This window comes from Equus caballus, chromosome 1 (genome assembly GCF_041296265.1).
Source record: "Equus caballus isolate H_3958 breed thoroughbred chromosome 1, TB-T2T, whole genome shotgun sequence".
NCBI classification, from domain to species: Eukaryota; Metazoa; Chordata; class Mammalia; order Perissodactyla; family Equidae; genus Equus; species Equus caballus.
The window spans coordinates 148,756,115-148,773,636 of NC_091684.1; the positions used below are offsets into that span (position 1 = coordinate 148,756,115).

At 41.7% G+C, this 17,522-nt stretch overlaps 2 protein-coding genes across 3 annotated transcripts in view; both read left to right on the forward strand.

Annotated features, from left to right (window-relative positions):
- Positions 1–176: 176 nt before the first annotated feature.
- On the forward strand, positions 177–2,616 carry PIGBOS1 (PIGB opposite strand 1). The gene is made up of 2 exons (XM_070236382.1): positions 177–316; positions 1,481–2,616. The coding sequence occupies exon 2, from the start codon at positions 1,500–1,502 to the stop codon at positions 1,716–1,718; it is 219 nt and encodes a 72-aa protein (XP_070092483.1). The 5' UTR covers positions 177–316; positions 1,481–1,499; the 3' UTR covers positions 1,719–2,616.
- A 10,830-nt stretch (positions 2,617–13,446) lies between these two features.
- RAB27A (RAB27A, member RAS oncogene family) overlaps positions 13,447–17,522 on the forward strand; it is a 65,493-nt gene continuing 61,417 nt past the window's right edge. The window contains exon 1 of one of the 2 annotated variants that reach the window (XM_005603040.4): positions 13,447–14,078. The gene's annotated coding sequence lies outside the window, so the exon portion shown is untranslated. The remainder of the gene's footprint in view (positions 14,079–17,522) is intronic. The other variant, XM_001501029.7, reaches the window with a different exon arrangement.

The following is a 17,522-nucleotide window of genomic DNA, read 5'->3' on the forward strand; positions in this document are numbered from 1 at the left end:
GAGGTAGCCGGGAAAGGGCACGTGCCTCACCGCCAGCACCGAAGGTATTCTCTGCTGCTGAGAGCAGCGGCTTTGGCTCTCGTTAGTAGGCTTTGCCGCGGGCTGGCCTGCGCTTTTCTCCTTCGCCATTTCCTTCTCGCGGGGTCGCTGCCTGTCTGTCTTCGTGGTCTCTGCGCCCGCGGTCCGCATCCTCTCCTGGAAGAGCTGGCCGTCACTTCTGCGGGGGCAGGCGGGGAGCGGCGCGGCGACGCGGCGGGCGAGCTGAAAGGTCAGAGGTGTCTGCGCGGCAATGGTAACAGTGTGGATAGTTAGACACGTAAGTGTGTAGCGTTTCGCTGTTTGGGTGACCTCACAATAACTATTTGTTAACGAAGTAGGCGGGCGAGGGATGATTTAGCTGTTGTACAGATGTGGGAAACGAGGCTCAAAAAGGGTAAATAGCTTGCTCAGGATCACTTAGCGAGTTAGTGGCAGAAGGGGAACCTTCCCATTTCCGTGTGGTTTGTCCATTTTCCCAAGAGCTGACTTGCAAATAGCTTTTTTTTTTTTTTTTTAACATTTAAGAGCCGTTGAACCAAAGCATGCTTGGTGAAGTTGTCGTTTATCTAGCTAACTGTGGAGTCCGGGAGAGAACAAGCTTTTCTTCCCTAGATTAAATTTCATTTGAGCGATATTAAAGGCAAGCTAGCTTCTAGTACCGGTTCTGCCACTACTGACTTTTGTGACCTCGGGGGCTGATCTAGGAGGCCGAGAAGTATTGTTACAATAAAGAAAATATGTAAATCCTTCACATTGCTTTCCTCATTCATAAACAGCTACCTAGTTTCTCCAGAGACTAAGATAGTTGGCGCGCGATATAACTTTCCGAGAAGTACTAGTCTTAACTCCTCAATGGTTAAAAGTAAGACTAGCCACATCTCCGTTATATTTCTGTCACAAATGGATGGCAAATGATTTCTATTGGATGTCTGCTTGTACCTACTAAAGCATCAAAAGGAATTCATAAAGTCTTTTAGCCTGTTAAAAAAGAATTATCATATATGTTGCCAAAAAGCATGAAGTAATACAAAAAGGGTTAATAATGAAAAGGAACAGTTCTTTTTCTCTTCCTTCCAGATGGGATTGACAATCATTTTCAGCTTGTTTTGGTTCTCTCTTTTAGTTAGTTTTATGGTATGCCTTTAAAGGTGCAAAGAGTATACTTTGCTGCCTCAGTTTTGCCATTTTTTAAGTTATCCTTTTAAAACGGTTGAGAACATTCTGCAATAGAAGAGTATTTAGCTTTGGCCTACACCATCCCCTAACCCTCATTTCCCATACTCCTTAAATATTTATATTCCTAGTTTAGTTAAATCAATAAGTGATATTTACATATTATGAGAAAAATATTGTTCACTCCTGAGCAAAGTAGTGATGTGAAATCTTTAAAAAGGATATTGTGCTAAGTTATTGCTTTGCTTCCCATTCTCTTTGTACACAGATCTGAAGAGATCTCCTGGATGTGGAGTGTAATTTCTCATAGCCACCTTTGCGCTGTGCGGTTTGTTGAAAAAATGTTTGGAAGGTTGACTCTTCCACAACTGCTCTTTGCTAGCATCCTTGGAATTGCTGGAGGAATATATATTTATCAACCAATATTTGAACAGTATTCCAGAGATCAGAAGGAATTAAAAGAAAAGTTGAAATTGGCACAAGAATCAGAAGAGAAGAAAAGTTAGTACTACGTGGAGTTGAACTGTAATTGCTTAAGGTTCTATTAAAATTATACATTGACTATAAATAATCCACTAAAAACTGCTTGATATATTTTAAACATAAATAAATCATATGTGATGATTTTAAATGACTTTTTAAACCAGCACTCTCAATTTTAACGTTTACTGTACTTTTATTTGCCATTTTATGTCTTTTCACCAGGACAGATTAGTAATTTCTTTGTCAGCAAAAATGAATGTCTTGAGGAATATTTTGTTTCCTAGTCAAGGTTTGTTTTTCTGGGATTGCAGAATATACAGTATCGTAGGGTGACAGTGTAGACTGTATTTATAAAATAGCTGTGAACAGTGTTTACAGTTGTATGTGTAGATGAAGTGAACCAAGTGAACCAGCTCAGACGGAATGCCCCTCAATTAGCCTACACTCAGCCTGGTTCAGTATACTTTGGCAGTCTTTCACCGCCAGCCATGTCTCATCCCAGGCATGATGGAGGTGTAAATGGAGAGTTGGGGTGGCTCAGATCAAATGGAGGTTTTAGAGAAGATAGATGGTGTATATAGGGTAGCAAATATGACATATCTGTTTAATGCACTAAGCAAATTTGCATTAATAGTAGCGGTAAAGGAGGGGTTACTTTGTTATGGAGCTGTCACTCATATAGGGAAAGAGATTTTGGAAATTGCTAAGAACTGCTATTACTTTTTTACCCTAACAGTCTTAAGCATGTATTTTCAATGAGAGCTTTAAGTGTAATCACATATGTATAAAATGCTCTATTTAAATCAACTTATTTTTATTATTATTTTTTTCTCAAAAAGTAAATTCATCACAGCTTAATCTGAGCTGTCTGTGTTGAGTGGAACCCAGGATGGGTAATTAAAAAAAAAAGTGAAGAAAAAATTATGAAAATAGTACATGGTCATTAATAACTTTATACAGTACAGAAATTAACAAAATGAAAATTATCAATGTATATATTGGTTTAGTCAGCACCTTTAACAGTTTAGTGTGAGCTTTTGAGACTGTTTTTCGTCTATGCACATAAAAATATATGTAAAAATTTTACTTCATGTACCAAGTATCTACTATGTGACAGGCTTGGCTTTGCTTGACTACAGGTAGACTGGGGTTCTGTTCTGTGTGTCTTCTCATCGTGGGACCCAGGCTCAAGGAGCAGCCCCTATCTGGCTTATGACAGAGTAGAGGATTGAGAGACAGAGACTGAGAGGAAACGTGAAATTGTAAGGTTCTGCTCAAATGTGGCAAATGTCACGTCTTCTCATATTCTGTTCATTTAGAGCATGTCAAGCCCAAAGTTAAGGGCAGAAACAGACTCTTTGCACACGATGCAATCAAGTCACTTGACAATAGGCAGGAATACATAATCCTCTTATATCCAAGGAGTGATAATCTTAACATCAAGGTAAATTGAACTGCTTTTGATCCTCTTTTTGAGAAGGATGCATTGGTCAGTGTAGGAGTCACATACCAAGTTGCCAGAGGATGACTTGATTTTTTTTTTCCCCAGTAAAGATACTGCAGCTGTTCAAATCAAATCCATAGTAAGATACAACTTCACATACACTGGGATGACTACAGTAAAAAGACAGAAAATAGTAAATGTTCAGCGAGAATGCAGAGAAAGTAAAACCCTCATAAACAGTGTAGCTGCTGTGTAACAGTTTGATAGTTCATCAAAAAGTTAAACATAGTGTTACCATATGGCCCAGCAATTCTACTTCTATGTCTGTCAATAATGGATAAACTGGTATATCCACACAGTGGAATATTACTCAGCCATAACAAGGAATGAAATAGATACATGCTATAACATGAATAAACTTTGAGAACATAAAGAAGCTGGGGGCAAGAGACTATGTATTGTATGAGTCTTTATATGACATATCCAGAACAGGCAAAGCATAGAGATAAAGTAGATTAGTGGCTTCCAGGGACTAGGGGAAAGAAGGGAGAAAAAGGGTTTCTCTTTAGGGTGAGGAAAATGTGATCAGTGACAACTTTGTGAATATATTAAAAACCACTGAAGCATATACTTTAAAAGGGTGAACTTTATTGTGTGAGAATTATCTCTCAAAGCTGTCAAACAACAAAGATGCTGCATCCAGAATAGCAACTGCAATTGAGGTAGTCTGTTCTTTTCTACCACAATCCACATAGGTTTGTTTTTTTGTGGTAAAATATGCATAACAAAATTTACCATTTTTAAGTGTACAGTTCAGCAACAGTGAGTACGTTCACATTGTTGTATAACCATCATCACTATCCATCTCCACAGGTCATCATTTTCCATCTAGTTTTCGTAAGGCCCAGGGAGGTGAATTGAATGGGGGCTAGATATAGAGATGCCCTACCCTATATCCTTCACATCTTTGAAGGTGGCATTAATGTCTGCAATTCTTTGCATGAATTACTTCTAATTTACTATCTTAGCCAAGGATAGCAGGTTCAGGGGCTTTCAGTTGGTCCTTTCTACAATAAGGGTTTGGTATGGACTGAATGTGTCCCCTGTCCCCTATTCATGTGTTGAAGCCCTAATCCCTACTGTGAGGGTGTTTGGAGGTGGGGCCTTTGGGAGGTAACAGGTCATGAGAGTAGAGTCCTTCTGAATGTGATCAGTGCCCTTATAAGAAAAGATGGAAGAGATGATCTCTCCGCCGTGGGAGGATACAGCCAGAAGGTGGCTGCCTGCAAACCAGGAAAGAGGCCTTCTCATCAGACACCAAATCTGCCATCACCTTGGTTTTGCACACCCCAGCCTTCAGAACTGTGAGAAGTGAGTATCTGTTGTTTAAGCCATCCATTTTATAGCAGCCTGAGCAGACAGGCAGGGCTTTTCCTGTAAGGTCAATGTGAGGGCTCTGCCAGTTACTGAATAATATATTTATCTCACTCATGGACTTGGGATGGGGGTGGAGAAACAACAGAGTGGATTCTGTAAGATGAATTTGGGCCAAACTGCATTTATCCTTTCACCTCCATGAGCCTCCACTCTAACTGAAGGACTATGGTGACGTTAAGCCTCCGTGTACCAGTATCAGCTCAGATCATGTACCCAGCAGGCATCAAAGTCTGGGTATTCCTCTTTCTCCAATGCACGTTTATCCTGGGTAATGGCCTTGGGTGTCTTGAAAGGAGCAGAGGAATGTTTATTGTATATTCTTGTGGCATTAAACAGTTTATTCCTTAGGTGAATACAGCTTCAATCATTGGCTCTAAGTCTATAAAATGACTTAAATCGGGGAGCTGATGAGACCATGATTTCCATTGTGGGCAGACACACAGCCTTCCACTCACTAGTTCTTGATTTCCTTTTAAGGAAAGTATGCAAGTCAAGAATCACCCCTCCTCCTCCGAAAATGAAAAACACCCCATCTATCTTTCCCTTCAGAGCACCATCATCCATTAGCCATTTCCACAGATCCCTGTGGGTCAACACCCTGGCTACACTCCAGTCTTGCTTCCATTATGTTAGTTATGTCCTGCCATGTGTCCTTCGCCATTTGGGGATTCTTTTATTTCTAATTGATACTAGGGAGCCCTGTTGGAGCAGCATCTTCTACGTCAGTCACAGCCCAAAAGGACAACCACCGTTGTCCTTTTTTAGAGATGGTGGCCTCCTCATCAGTGTGTGTATCCTCACCAGTGTCTCAGTGAAAGGAGTATCATTGGGGCCTTCCCACGTAACACAATCAGGTGGTGGTTTCTGCAGTCTCATCACAAATCCTTTCTATCCCCAAGGTCAGGAGGGCAGGATAGGGGGAGTAAAAAAGTTAGAGGGAAAGCCAAGACAATGATAGATTTTCAAGTTGGCTACTAGACTTGATCATATGGGATTTTCTAAAGAGACTTTTTAAAGGTTTTTTTTAAAGATTTTTTTCTTTTTCTCCCCAAAGCCCCCCGGTACATAGTGGTGTATTTTTAGTTGTGGGTCCTTCTAGTTGTGGCATGTTGGATGCCACCTCAGCATTGTTTGATGAACGGTGCCATGTCCGCGCCCAGGACTCAAACCAGTGAAACCCTGGGCCACTGAAGCGGAGCACGTGAACTTAACCACTTGGCCACGGGGCTGGCCTCCTAAAGGTTTTTTTTAGCTATTATTTTGAAATAATTTCAGACTTAGAGAAAAGGTGCAAAAATGGTACAAAGAATTTTCATATACCTGTTACCCAGTTTCTACAAATATCATTTTACCACATTTGCTTTCATCTTTCTCCGTATATATGTATGTGTATACACACAAACACATTATTGTTTTTCTAAACCCTTTAAGACTAAGTTGCCCACATGATACCCTTTTACCCCTAAATATTTCAGTGTACAATTCCTAAAAACAAGGATGTTCTCTTTCATAATTCCAGTATAATGATCAAGATCAGGAAATTAGATTGGTACACTATTATCTAATCTCAGATTTTATCCAAATTCTACCAAGTCACATTAATGTGACAAATCTTTTTCTAGTGCAGGAACTAATTCAGGATCATATTTAAATTTAGTTGTTATGTCTCTGGTTTCATTTATTATGCTTCCTCAATCATTGCCTTTCACAATCTTGACATTTTTAAATACTGGTCTGTTTTGTAAAATGTGCTTTTAATTTAGGTTTGCTTAATGCTTCTTCATGATTAGAAGATACAGGCTATGCATTTTTGGTACGAATACTGCAGAAATGATGTGTCAGTATGATTCACAGATTCCTATTTTATTTCATGAATTACAATTCATTACTATCACCAGGGCTGGCTGCATGATTTGTGGGGACCTGGGTGGGGATGAGGACTCATAGTCTTCTCATGGCGAATGGGCAACTCCCAAGGGATTGCAGCCTCCATGCTGGGGCATTCTTGATTCCCTGGTGGTGGTGGTAGGAGGCCCCTGCCAAGTGGCACGCGGACTCAGACTAGACTACCAGACTAGGGCAGGGACACCTGCCTTCTTGCCTGTCCCATCGTGCTGTCAGAGTATGCACCCAGCCCTCATGCCCCCTGTCCCCAAGCCCAGGGAGGAAGATGACAGTGGAATGTGGGCCTCCCCAAGCCAGGGTGACCCAGTCACTGCCCTGGGGCAAGGCGGTGAATGCAAGGCTGGGCAGGACCCAGGGGGTTAGGAATGGGCAGTGGCAGGAGTCAGAACCATGTGTGAGCAGAGGCTTCAAGCCTCCTACATGCTCCATTGTGCCATCAGATTTCACTTATAAAACACAAAGATAAAATTATGAAGAATTTCAAGATGGTGACTGCAGAGCATTAAAATTCTGAGCTCAGGACGCTGTGAGATGTACCAGTTGCATGCCCGTGAAGCTAACCCTGACAATGACTGTTTATTTTGATGTTCAAATTGTCCCAGATTTGGCCAGTGGGAGCCCCTTCAAGTTGGTGCCTGTGTCTTTTTATAAATGTTTATTTCAAATACAAGAAGTAATGTTTAAACGTTATCTGAAAATAATTTTGCAGTTTAACAAGTATAAAACAAGACTTCTTAAAGATGGTTTACAACTAGGTATAAATACTTAAGACTATACTTTGACATTCACTGTGGGCATTTTTGAAAAATAAGTTTTGTTAATGTAGCTTAAAACAAAAGTATATTTATAATCCCAGTTAAAATAAGCAAGGCCTTAGCTGAGGAAGAGTCCTCTCCCAGGATGGATCCTGTGTCCTTTTGACATGTCCCTGTCGTCTTTTGAGCACTCCTTTGCTTTCTTGTTCATCCTTTTCTTTCCTAGACCAAGCTTTGAATCAAGGACTATTGGTTCTTTTTTAAAAATTGAAACAAAATTTACATAACAAGAAATTAACCATTTTAGATTGTACAATTCGGTGGCATTCAGTGCATTGACAATGTTGTGAAACTATCATCTCTGTTAAGTTCCAGGACATTTTCATCACCCCAAAAGGAACTCTACGTGCAGTAAGCAGCCATTCACTTCCCTCTTCCCTCAGCCCCTGGCAATCAGTCTGCTTTCTATCTCTATGTATTTACCAATTCTGGATGTTTCATATAAAGGGAATCATACAATATGTGATCTTTCGTGACTGACTTCTCTCACTTAGCATAATATTTTCGAGGTTCATCCATGTTGTAGCATGTATTGCTACTTCACTTCTTTTTATGGCTGAATAATATTCCATTGTACGGATATACTATATATATATTTTTTTAAAGATTGGCACCTGAGCTAACAATTGTTCCAATCTTCTTTTTTTTTTTTCCTTCTTCTTCTCTCCAAAGCACCCCAGGACATAGTTGTTTGTTCTAGTTGTGAGTGCCTCTGGTTGTGCTATGTGGGACGCTGCCTCAGTGTGGCCTGATGAGTGGTGCCATGTCTGTGCTCAGGATCCGAACTGGCGAAACCCTGGGCCACCAAAGCAGAGTGCGTGAACTTAACCACTTGGCCACAGGGCTGGCCCCTACAGTTTCTTTATCCATTCATCCACTGATGGTCATTTAGGTTGTTTCCAACCTTTTGTCTATTGTAGTGCTGCTATGAACATTTGTGTACAAATATTTGTTTGAATACCTGTTTTCAATTCTTTTGGGTATATTTCTAGGAATGGACTTGTTGGGATATATAGTAATTTTCTGTTTAACTTTTTGAAGACCTGTCAGACTGTTTTCCAAGGTGATTGTATCATTTTATATTCCCACCAGCAATGTATAAGCAATTTCTCCACATTCTTGCTAGCACCTGTTATTTTTCTTTATTTAAAAAAAGTTATGGCCAACCTAGTAGGTGTGAAGTAGTATTTCATTACAGTTTTGATGTGCATTTCCCTGGTGACTAATGACGTTGAACATCTTTTCATGTGCTTGTTGACCATTTTTATGTCTTCTTTGGAGAAATGTCTATTCAAGTCCTTTGCCTACTTTTTAATTAGGTTGTTTGTCTTTTTATTGTCGAGTTGTAAGAGCTCTTTACATATTCTGATACTATATTCTTATCAGACATATGATTTGCCAATTTTTTCTTCCATTCTGTAGATTGTGTTTTCACTCTCTTGATAGTGTCCTTTGATGTACAAAAATTTTAAATTTTGATCAATTCTAATTAATCTATTTTTCTTTTGTTGCTTATGCTTGTGGTATCAAATCTAAGAAGCCATTGCCAAATCCAAGGTCATGAAAATTTATGCCTGTGTTTTCTTCTATGAGTTTTATAGTTTTAGCTCTTAGAATTTAGGTGTTTGATCTATTTTTTAATTACAGTAACATTGGTTTATAACATTATATAAATTTCAGATGTGCATCATTGTATTTAAATTTCTGTGTAGATTACATTGCATTCACCACCCAAATACTAATTACAATCCATCACCACACACATGTGCCACACACCCTTTCACCCTCCTCCCTCCCTGTTCCCCTCTGGTAACCACTGATCCAATATCTCTTTCTATGTGTTTGTTTGCTGTTGTTTTTATCTTCTACTTATGAGTGAGATGATATGATATTTGACTCTCTCCCTCTGACGTATTTCACTTAGCATAATACCCTCAAGGTCCATCCATGTTGTCACAAATAGCTGGATTTCATCATTTCTTATGGCTGAGTAGTATTGCATTATGTATATATACTACATCTTTTTTATCCATTCATCCCTTCATGAGCACCTAGTTTGCTTCCAAGTCTTGGCTATTGTCAGTGATGCTGCGATGAACATAGGGGTGCATGTATCTTTATGCATTTGTATTTCCATGTTTCGATAAATGCCCAGCAGTGGAATAGCTGGATCGTATGATAGATCTATTCTTGATTTTTTGAAGAATCTCCATACTGTTTTCCATAGTGACTGCATCAGTTTGCACTCCCACCATCAGTGTATGAGGGTTCCCTTCTCTCCACATCCTCTCCAACACTTGTTTCCTGTCTTTTTAATTATAGCCGTTCTGATGGGAGTGAGGTGATATCTCATTGTAGTTTTGATTTGTATTTCCCTGATAGTTAATGATGTTGAACATCTTTTCATGTGCCTGTGGGCCATCTGTACATCTTTGGAGAAATGTCTGTTCAGATCTTTTGCCCACTTTTTAATTGGGTTGTTAGTTTTTTTATTGTTGAGATGTATGACTTCTTTGTATATTTTGGATATTAACCCCTTATCAGATATATGGTTTGCAAATATCTTTTCCCAATTGTTAAGTTGTCTTTTCATTTTGTTGATGGTTTCCTTTGATGTGCAGAAGCTTTTTAGTTTGATGTAATTCCATTTGTTTATTTTTTTCTGTTGTTTCCCTTGCCCCATCAGTCTTTGATCTATTTGAGTTAGTTTTTATATATGGTGTGAGGTAAGGGTCCCACTAATTCTTTTGCATGTGAATATCCAGTTCTCCCAGTACCATGTGTCAAAGAGACCATTCTTTTCCCATTGAATGGCCTTGGCACTCTTGTTGAAAATCAGTTGACTATAGATTATGGGCTCATTTCTGGACTCTTAAGTCCATTCCACTCATCTATATGTTTGTCCTTATGCCAACACCACACTGTTTTGATTAGTGTAGCTTTGTATTAAGTTTTGCAATCAGCAAGTGAGAGTCCATCAACTTTGGTCTTCTTCAAGATTGTTTTGGCTTTGGGGTCCTTTGCAATTTCATGTACATTTTAGCATTAACTTTTCCATTTCTGCAAAAATGATGTTGGGACTTTGATAGGGATTGCACTGAATCTATAGATCGCTTTGGAGAGTGCTGCTATCTTTACAATATTATGTCTTCTAATCTATGAACACAGAATATCTTTTTATTTATTTAAGTCTTTATTTCAGTAGCATTTTGTAGTTTTCAGTATGTAAGTCTTGCACCTCCTTGGTTAAATTTATTCCTAGGTATTTTATTCTTTTTGATGCTATTGTAAATGGGATTGTTTTCTTAATTTCCATTTCAGATTGTTCATTGCTCATTTGTAGAAATACAACTGATTTTTGTGTATTGATCTTGTATCCTGCATCTTTGTTTATTTCATTTATTAGCTCTAATAGTTTTTTGGTAGACTTTTTAAGGATTTTATACACATAAGATCATGTCCTTGGTTCTTTTTATTGGAAAAGGGTATTTAGAAATTAAGATCTGGGTCCTAAATGTGGTCATAGCTACTGAGTTATAATTGCTTCTAGAGCCTCTTAGGAGACAGAGCTGGAAAATATACTCCATACATATCTATAAATAATTCTATTTATATATATTAGAAATCATGAGTTCTTAGTGATACCTCCAATGGCAATCCTATTAATGAGACTGGAGTTGGGACTCTGCATGTTTCAAGCAGCAGCCTGCAGTGTCAGAGAAGCCCCAGAGCAGGAAGCAAGAGGTATACTGGTACCAATTCTGTGGCTAGAATAAGAAGTGGTGCAGAGAGGATTTTGAGGCACAAGATGTGTTCAGTATAGTTAGTTTCTGTACTAACTTTCCTTGTTTTCCTCCTGCCTCTCTGGACACTTTTTTCTCAGACTCTTTTTTGGATTTCCTCTGCCCAAGTCTTAAATGCTGAGTGATCCTCTGGGTTCTGCACCAAACCCCCTCTTTACCCTCTCAGTACATTTTCTAGACTAGCTCATTGACTCTCAGGTCTTTGAGTACCTTTGGGTCATAGCTCCAGTACACGTCTTCTGTGCTTCAGATCAAGCTCCTCAACTGCATACCTAATAGTTTGACTAGGATGTTCTGCTGGTGCTGGTCTATCAAACTTGAAATGTCCTAACCTTGTTCATTATGGCCTATTTCACCCTCCCCCCGTGCAACAGGGCTTTCTTCCTTTTGCTCAATGTTTCCTACTTGCCCAAACCAGAAACCTGGGCATCTCCATGGATTCCTACCTCTCCTTCACCCCCTACCACCAAGTCTTCTTGATTCACTCTCCTAAATATCTCAAATCTGTCTATTCAACTTCATTCTCACCGCCACTACATCACTATTATCCCTCACTTGGATTTCAGCATGCTAATTGGCCCTTCAAACCCGTTCTTACCCTTCTAGCCATTAAGAAAATAGGTTCTAAGTTCTAGTCCTGGCTGTGCCACTTATTAACTGTATGATCTTGGTCAGGTGGCTTAATCACTTTAAGGCTCAGTTTTCTCATCTGTAATATGGGGACAAAAACAGTACTTGTTTCATAGGGCAATTGTGAGAAGTAAATGAGGTGATCTAGGTAAAGTTCTTACCATATTGGCTGATTCATATTAAATGGTCAATAAGTGTTGGCTATTATCATTATAATCATTCCAGGGTTCTTCATAATCCAGCCTCTGCTTATTTCTCCAGTTTCTTTTCTGATTGCTTCCTTCTATTCACTTTTTCAGCTTTTCTGAACTTCTTTCAGTTGCTCGAATATCTCATGCTCTCTTGTCTCCAGGCCTTTCCTCTGCTCTCTTTTCCTAGAATTCTCTTCTCTCTCACCCTCCCACCTTATTCATCCTTCTTTACTTATACATTACTTTCTCTGGGAAGTTTTGATTTGGTGTCACTTATCTGTCTTCCAATAACACTTTTTAACTTCTCTTATCAGGAATCTCATCTCGCTGCACTGGAGTTAACTGCTTACTTGTTGGTTTCTGAGCCTCCCTGAGAGCAGGGACCAAGTTACCTTGTTGACTATTGCATCTCCAGTACCTAACACAGTGCTTGACTCACTGAATGAATGAATGGTGATGAATGGGCCACAGCACCACTGTCTGTTTTCTGATCAGTCTGATAAAGTCCTGGGGACAGCCCTGCCTGGCTGCAGGAGTGGGGAGGGCTGAAGGGAGGGCTTTCCTAGTATCATATCAGCCATTAACAGCTGCTGGATTGTTGGCCCCCCGGATCTTAGCTGATCAGTGAGTCCCAGGACGGTTTCTGTAGACATCAGCATGGGGCTACCTTTCCTGTTTTAATCTCCACCAACAGTCTGATGGCCCTTCTCTCGCTGGGGAACATCCCTTGAAAAGATCATCTGATAGTGAAATCTGTTATCTTTAACTCTGAAGTCACTGTGTTATATTTGCCTGAAAGTATTAGATTGAATGTATGTATATTCAGTATTTGATGTGGTCTATCCTATATGTGGTTTTGTATATTGTACATATATCTGAGAAGGTAGTTGTAATAGAAACTGTGAGTGGTTACAGACTGGAAGGATGATGGGGCTGGGCAGGCAGGCCTGGGGCAGCTGGAATTTGTGGTACAAGAAGAGGCAGATGAGTGAGATGGAACAGATGATAAACTGGACTAGGGCTTCCAATCCTTTTGCTCTACTTAGAAATGGGATTATTTGGTTCAGAAGTGCTTTGCCTGAGATCCCATGGGGGCAGGCCCCAGGCCACTGGAGGAGGAATTTGTCCGCCTCTGAGTGGGAACCTAGTGGCCTTGAACCTGCTTCACAGCCACAGGTCCAAGCATACACAAAACCTTTGGCGCTGAGAGAAGGAAGCCGCTGGGGGGCAGCAAAGGCTGGCAGGTTTTTCCTTACAGCTGCTATCCTTTCAAGTACTTTTTTCTTTTTTTAATGATCGGCTCTCACACTCTCAAAGAAATTTAATTTAGAGTGATTTTATAATCAGAACTAGACTGTACGAGCAGAGACCCAATTTGTCATTACCTCTCAGAAATATATTTATTTTTTCCTGTCAGAATTTTACTTTTTCCCCCCTCTTGTCATTTCTAAGAATCGCAGAGCTTTCCTTCGCCCCGGGAAGACCATCCCCGGGCCGACTCGAGTGAGGAGCTGGCGGGGTGGGATGGACAGTGGCAGAGCCGGAGGCCGGGCGGGCTCCGGGAGAGCCGGACCTGGGGGCGCCGCGAGTAGGAGCCCCCCGGGTCTCAGGAACCCGGGGCAGGGCAGGCTTTGCAGCTGCTCAGCACCTCTGGCTACAAGGTGGAGACACCGATCTGATGCCCTGGGAAACACCTGTAGAAAATGGCTTTTGAGGGAGGAGATTTGGCGAGAGTCACCAAACTATACCTTGCAGTGCAGCGATCTTGGAGCAGTTTGTAAATGTCACCTCTGTCTCAAAACGAAAACAACCCCCTAAGGTTTCGCGCCTTCCAGGAAAGGGCAGTACAGACCGGGCTTGAGACAAATGAGGCGAGCGGAGTTTTTTTCGTGGCTCACAAAAGCAGGCGTGGCGGGACCGGGAGCGGGGCGCAAGGAGGCGCCCGCAAAGGACGAGTTGGGCGGGGTGCTCCTCGAGGTGACAGGAGGAAGCAGGAGGTGGCGGGTAGAGAGGAGGTCCCGCCCCAACCTCGCTCTCCTTTACGGGAAGTGATGTGGGGCCGGACGGAAAACACCCGCCAAAGACCCAAAAAGGCCAGCAGCGACTGGACGCGGCGCGTGCGGAGGCAGAGCGGCGTGGGCACAGCGGGCTGAGCCAGGTGAGCCCGGCAGCTGCCCGAGGTCGGGAGGCGTGCTCCGGCCCCGCGCCCGGCGGGCTCCGATTCATCCCGGAGGGCTGAGCAGGGTAGCAGGCGAGTGGCGGGGCTGGCCCAGGGGCTGGGGCAGGAGGCTGCGGCTCCTCTCTCCCCGCCTCTGGGTGTCTGACCTCGCCAGAAGAGTTGCTTTGCCTCTTCAGGCCCTCAGCACAGACCTCACGATGTCGCTGCCGGGGGTGGAGGTCAGCTTGTGCGAGGTGCGGATGAGGTGCAGTCCCAGCTTGGGACAGGGGCTGAAGTCACCTCCGGGTGGCATCCAGGTGTGAGGGTCCACGTCAGGGGAAAAAGAAACTTCACTGGCAGGAGAGGAGGAAGGTCCCAGACCTCCCGCACTGCCTTCTAGTTCTTTCCTCCCTTCTGTTGTTTTCAGTTGAATTACTTAACATCTTTTACACTCCTGTTGGTGGGGGTCTGAACGGCAAACCGCCTGGGTGGGAGAAGTTTCTCTCTTTTCCTGTCAGTCAGACAGAAAACCCTATCTGGGCAGCCAGGCCCTTGGGTCTTGACTGGTGGTAGGGCTGATGTGAAGACAGGTTTGTGTAACTATTACAAAAGTCTTGTCTCTGTCCCAATAGATCACTGATTAAGCAAAGTCAGGCCTGAAGTAAAGGAAATCTCATGAGCCCTTGACCTGGCCTGCCAGCATGTTGGCTCCTGCTGGCCACCTGGGCCACATGGCCTCGGAATCTTCCTTACCCCTGTGGGCTAACAGCTGTTTTTTCCTACCAGGTGGATTCTCACTTTATGGCTGGCTCATCAGTCAGATGCTGGGAGGGGGAGTAGCGTTATGCCTTATAAGTTTTCTGTAATTACTGCTGATTTAATTTGTTGGTGCTCCACGGTTCAAACTTGCTTTAGGGGCAAAACACAGTCTGGAAAACAAGCTTTCTGCAGATGGTTAGAAATGAAGAAAGGTTAATAAAATGCTGAAAGAACTTGACTGAGGATCATTTTTTCTGTATTTTATGTTGGTTTTCATTCCTACTTTCTTCCTTCCCTTCTTTCTTTCTCCTTCCCTCCCTCCCACCTTCCTTTGCTCCCTCCCTTCCTTAATTTCCATGGCCTGCCTTGATTTTTAATTTTAATGAAGTATAATTTATTTTTTCTTTTGTTGCTTGCACTTTAGTGTCAAATCTAAGAAAGCGTTGCCACATCCAGAGTCATGAATATTTTCGCCTGTGTTTTCTTCTAAGAGGTTTATAGTTTTAGCCCTTAGATTTCAATCTTTGACTCATTTTAAGTTAATTTTTTGGTGTGAGGTGGGGATCTAACTTAAAACTTTTGCATATGGATATCTAGTTCTCCCAGCACCGTTTGTTGAAAAGACTGTTTTTCCCCTTTGAATGGTTTTGGCGCCTCTGTTGAAAATCACTCTGTTGTAAGTGTGAGAGTTTCTTTCTAGACTCTCAATTCTATTCCATTGATCTATATGTCTATCCTTTTGATGGTTTCATACTGTCTTTATTACTGTAGCTATGTAATAAGTTTTGAGATCAGGAAGTGTGAGTCCTCCCACTTTGTTCTTCTTTTTCAAGATTGTTCTGGCTATTCTGAATTTCCATATGGAATTTAAGATCAGCTTTTCAATTTCTGTTATCTTAGTTTTTGAACAGATGTAAGGGTTTTGAAGTGGGCAACAATCTCTAGGGACCAACCTCTTGATTTCCCCTCCCAAATCTGCTTTTCACTTAGTCTCCCCATCTCAGTTTATAGCAACTTCCCTCTTCCAGAGGCTCAGGTTAAATATTCTGGAGTTGCCCCTGATTCTTTTCTGCCTCTCGTTCCCCACAGCTAGTCCCTCAGCAAATCACATTGGTTCGACTTTGAAAATAATCCAGGATAGGAACCCTTTCTCACCATTTCCACTGCTTCCACTAGGTTCTTATCATTTCTGTCACCTGGATTACTGCACAGGCCTCCTCCAGGGCCACCTGCCTCCACTCTCACTACTCTACAGTCTGTTCTTAACGCAGCAGCTAGAGTCACTCATGTCCCTCACTCCTCTGCTCGAAACTCGCCAGTGGCTTTTTATCTCAGAAGACAAACAAAGTCCTCTTCATGGCCTACAAGCCCCTTGCATGTGTTTGGCTTCATCTTCTGTAACGCTCTCTTTGCTTACTCTGCTTCAGCCACACCTCAGAACCTTTGCACTTCCCCTTTCCTCGGCCTGGAATGCTCTTCCTTCACATGTCTGCATGGCTTTCTCATTCATTTCATTCAGGTCAAAATTCGTTTCTGTAGAGAGGCCTTCTTGTACCATCCCATCTAAAATAGCATCCCTCACCCCACTCATCACTTTCTGCCCCCTTACCTTGCCTTATTTTTCTATAGCACTAACTGTCATCACACACACACACACACGACTATTTGTCTCCCACAGGTAGAATACAAGCTCCATGAAGGTCAGGACTCTGTCTTATTCACAATGGTGTGCCTGGTACCTGGAATGGTTTCTGCGACATATTAAGTCCTAAGAAATATATGTGTTAAATGAATGAAAAGGGAATGAGAGATTGAGGAATGGGAATCACTCTGCTATTTCCTTCTCACTATTCTTTCCCACTTTATCTGAGAGAAGCAATGTCCATAGTTACAGTAACATCTCCTATGTCTCTCCTCTTCTATCCTCCGGTCTCCTCCAAGATAACAGCCTTACTCTCCTAGGAAAGAGAAAAATCGCATTAAGTAGAATGGTGAGGACTTTGGGTCCTTCCTGTGCTGGCAGGGGGAGTTCTCTTCTCTGAGCCAGGGCAGGCTGGGCGGGTCTGTTCAGCACATCTCCAGTGCTTTGGCCTCTCGTGCTGATCTAGGGAGAGAGTGAAATTCTTTGGAAGTTCAAGAAAATGGAAATTCATTTCTTGTTGAATATTTTGTACTACAGTGAATTAGTCTTTCTCTGGCTTCCCACTGAAATTACCAACTCAGAGACTCATTTTGGCATTTAATTACATAACTACTTTAGACAAACTCTTTCCGTGTATGTTGCCATCACCAGATTGTAATATCCTAGAGGCAGAGCACGACTTCAGCTCATTTTTGAGTCTTATACTGTAAGGTATCTCGTTCAATAAACCTTGCCAAATGCACCAATAAGTTAATGAATTAACCTGGATTTATTTTCGTCATGGGAAACTTCTAGTCCATACATTTGATTTTTCTTAGCCAATAGGTGCAAGTATCTTGTTTTAGTCCACCTCATCCTGCTGCTGATACAGCAATATTGGCTACAGTTAAGCCAGGTTTCTTGCTGCCCTTTCTCAGTGAGAATTGAATTAATTAGCCTAGAGAATATGGTAATTTATCTTCTGTGTTATTTTAAAAATTGAATCTGCCTTCCATTGTTATTTAAACTTATCTTGAAATGTGCCCTATCTGTATCTTCACTGC

Coding starts and splice junctions, on each gene's coding strand:
- PIGBOS1 (XM_070236382.1), top strand. CDS start 1,500: ATGTGGAGTGTAATTTCTCATAGCCACCTTTGCGCTGTGCGGTTTGTT.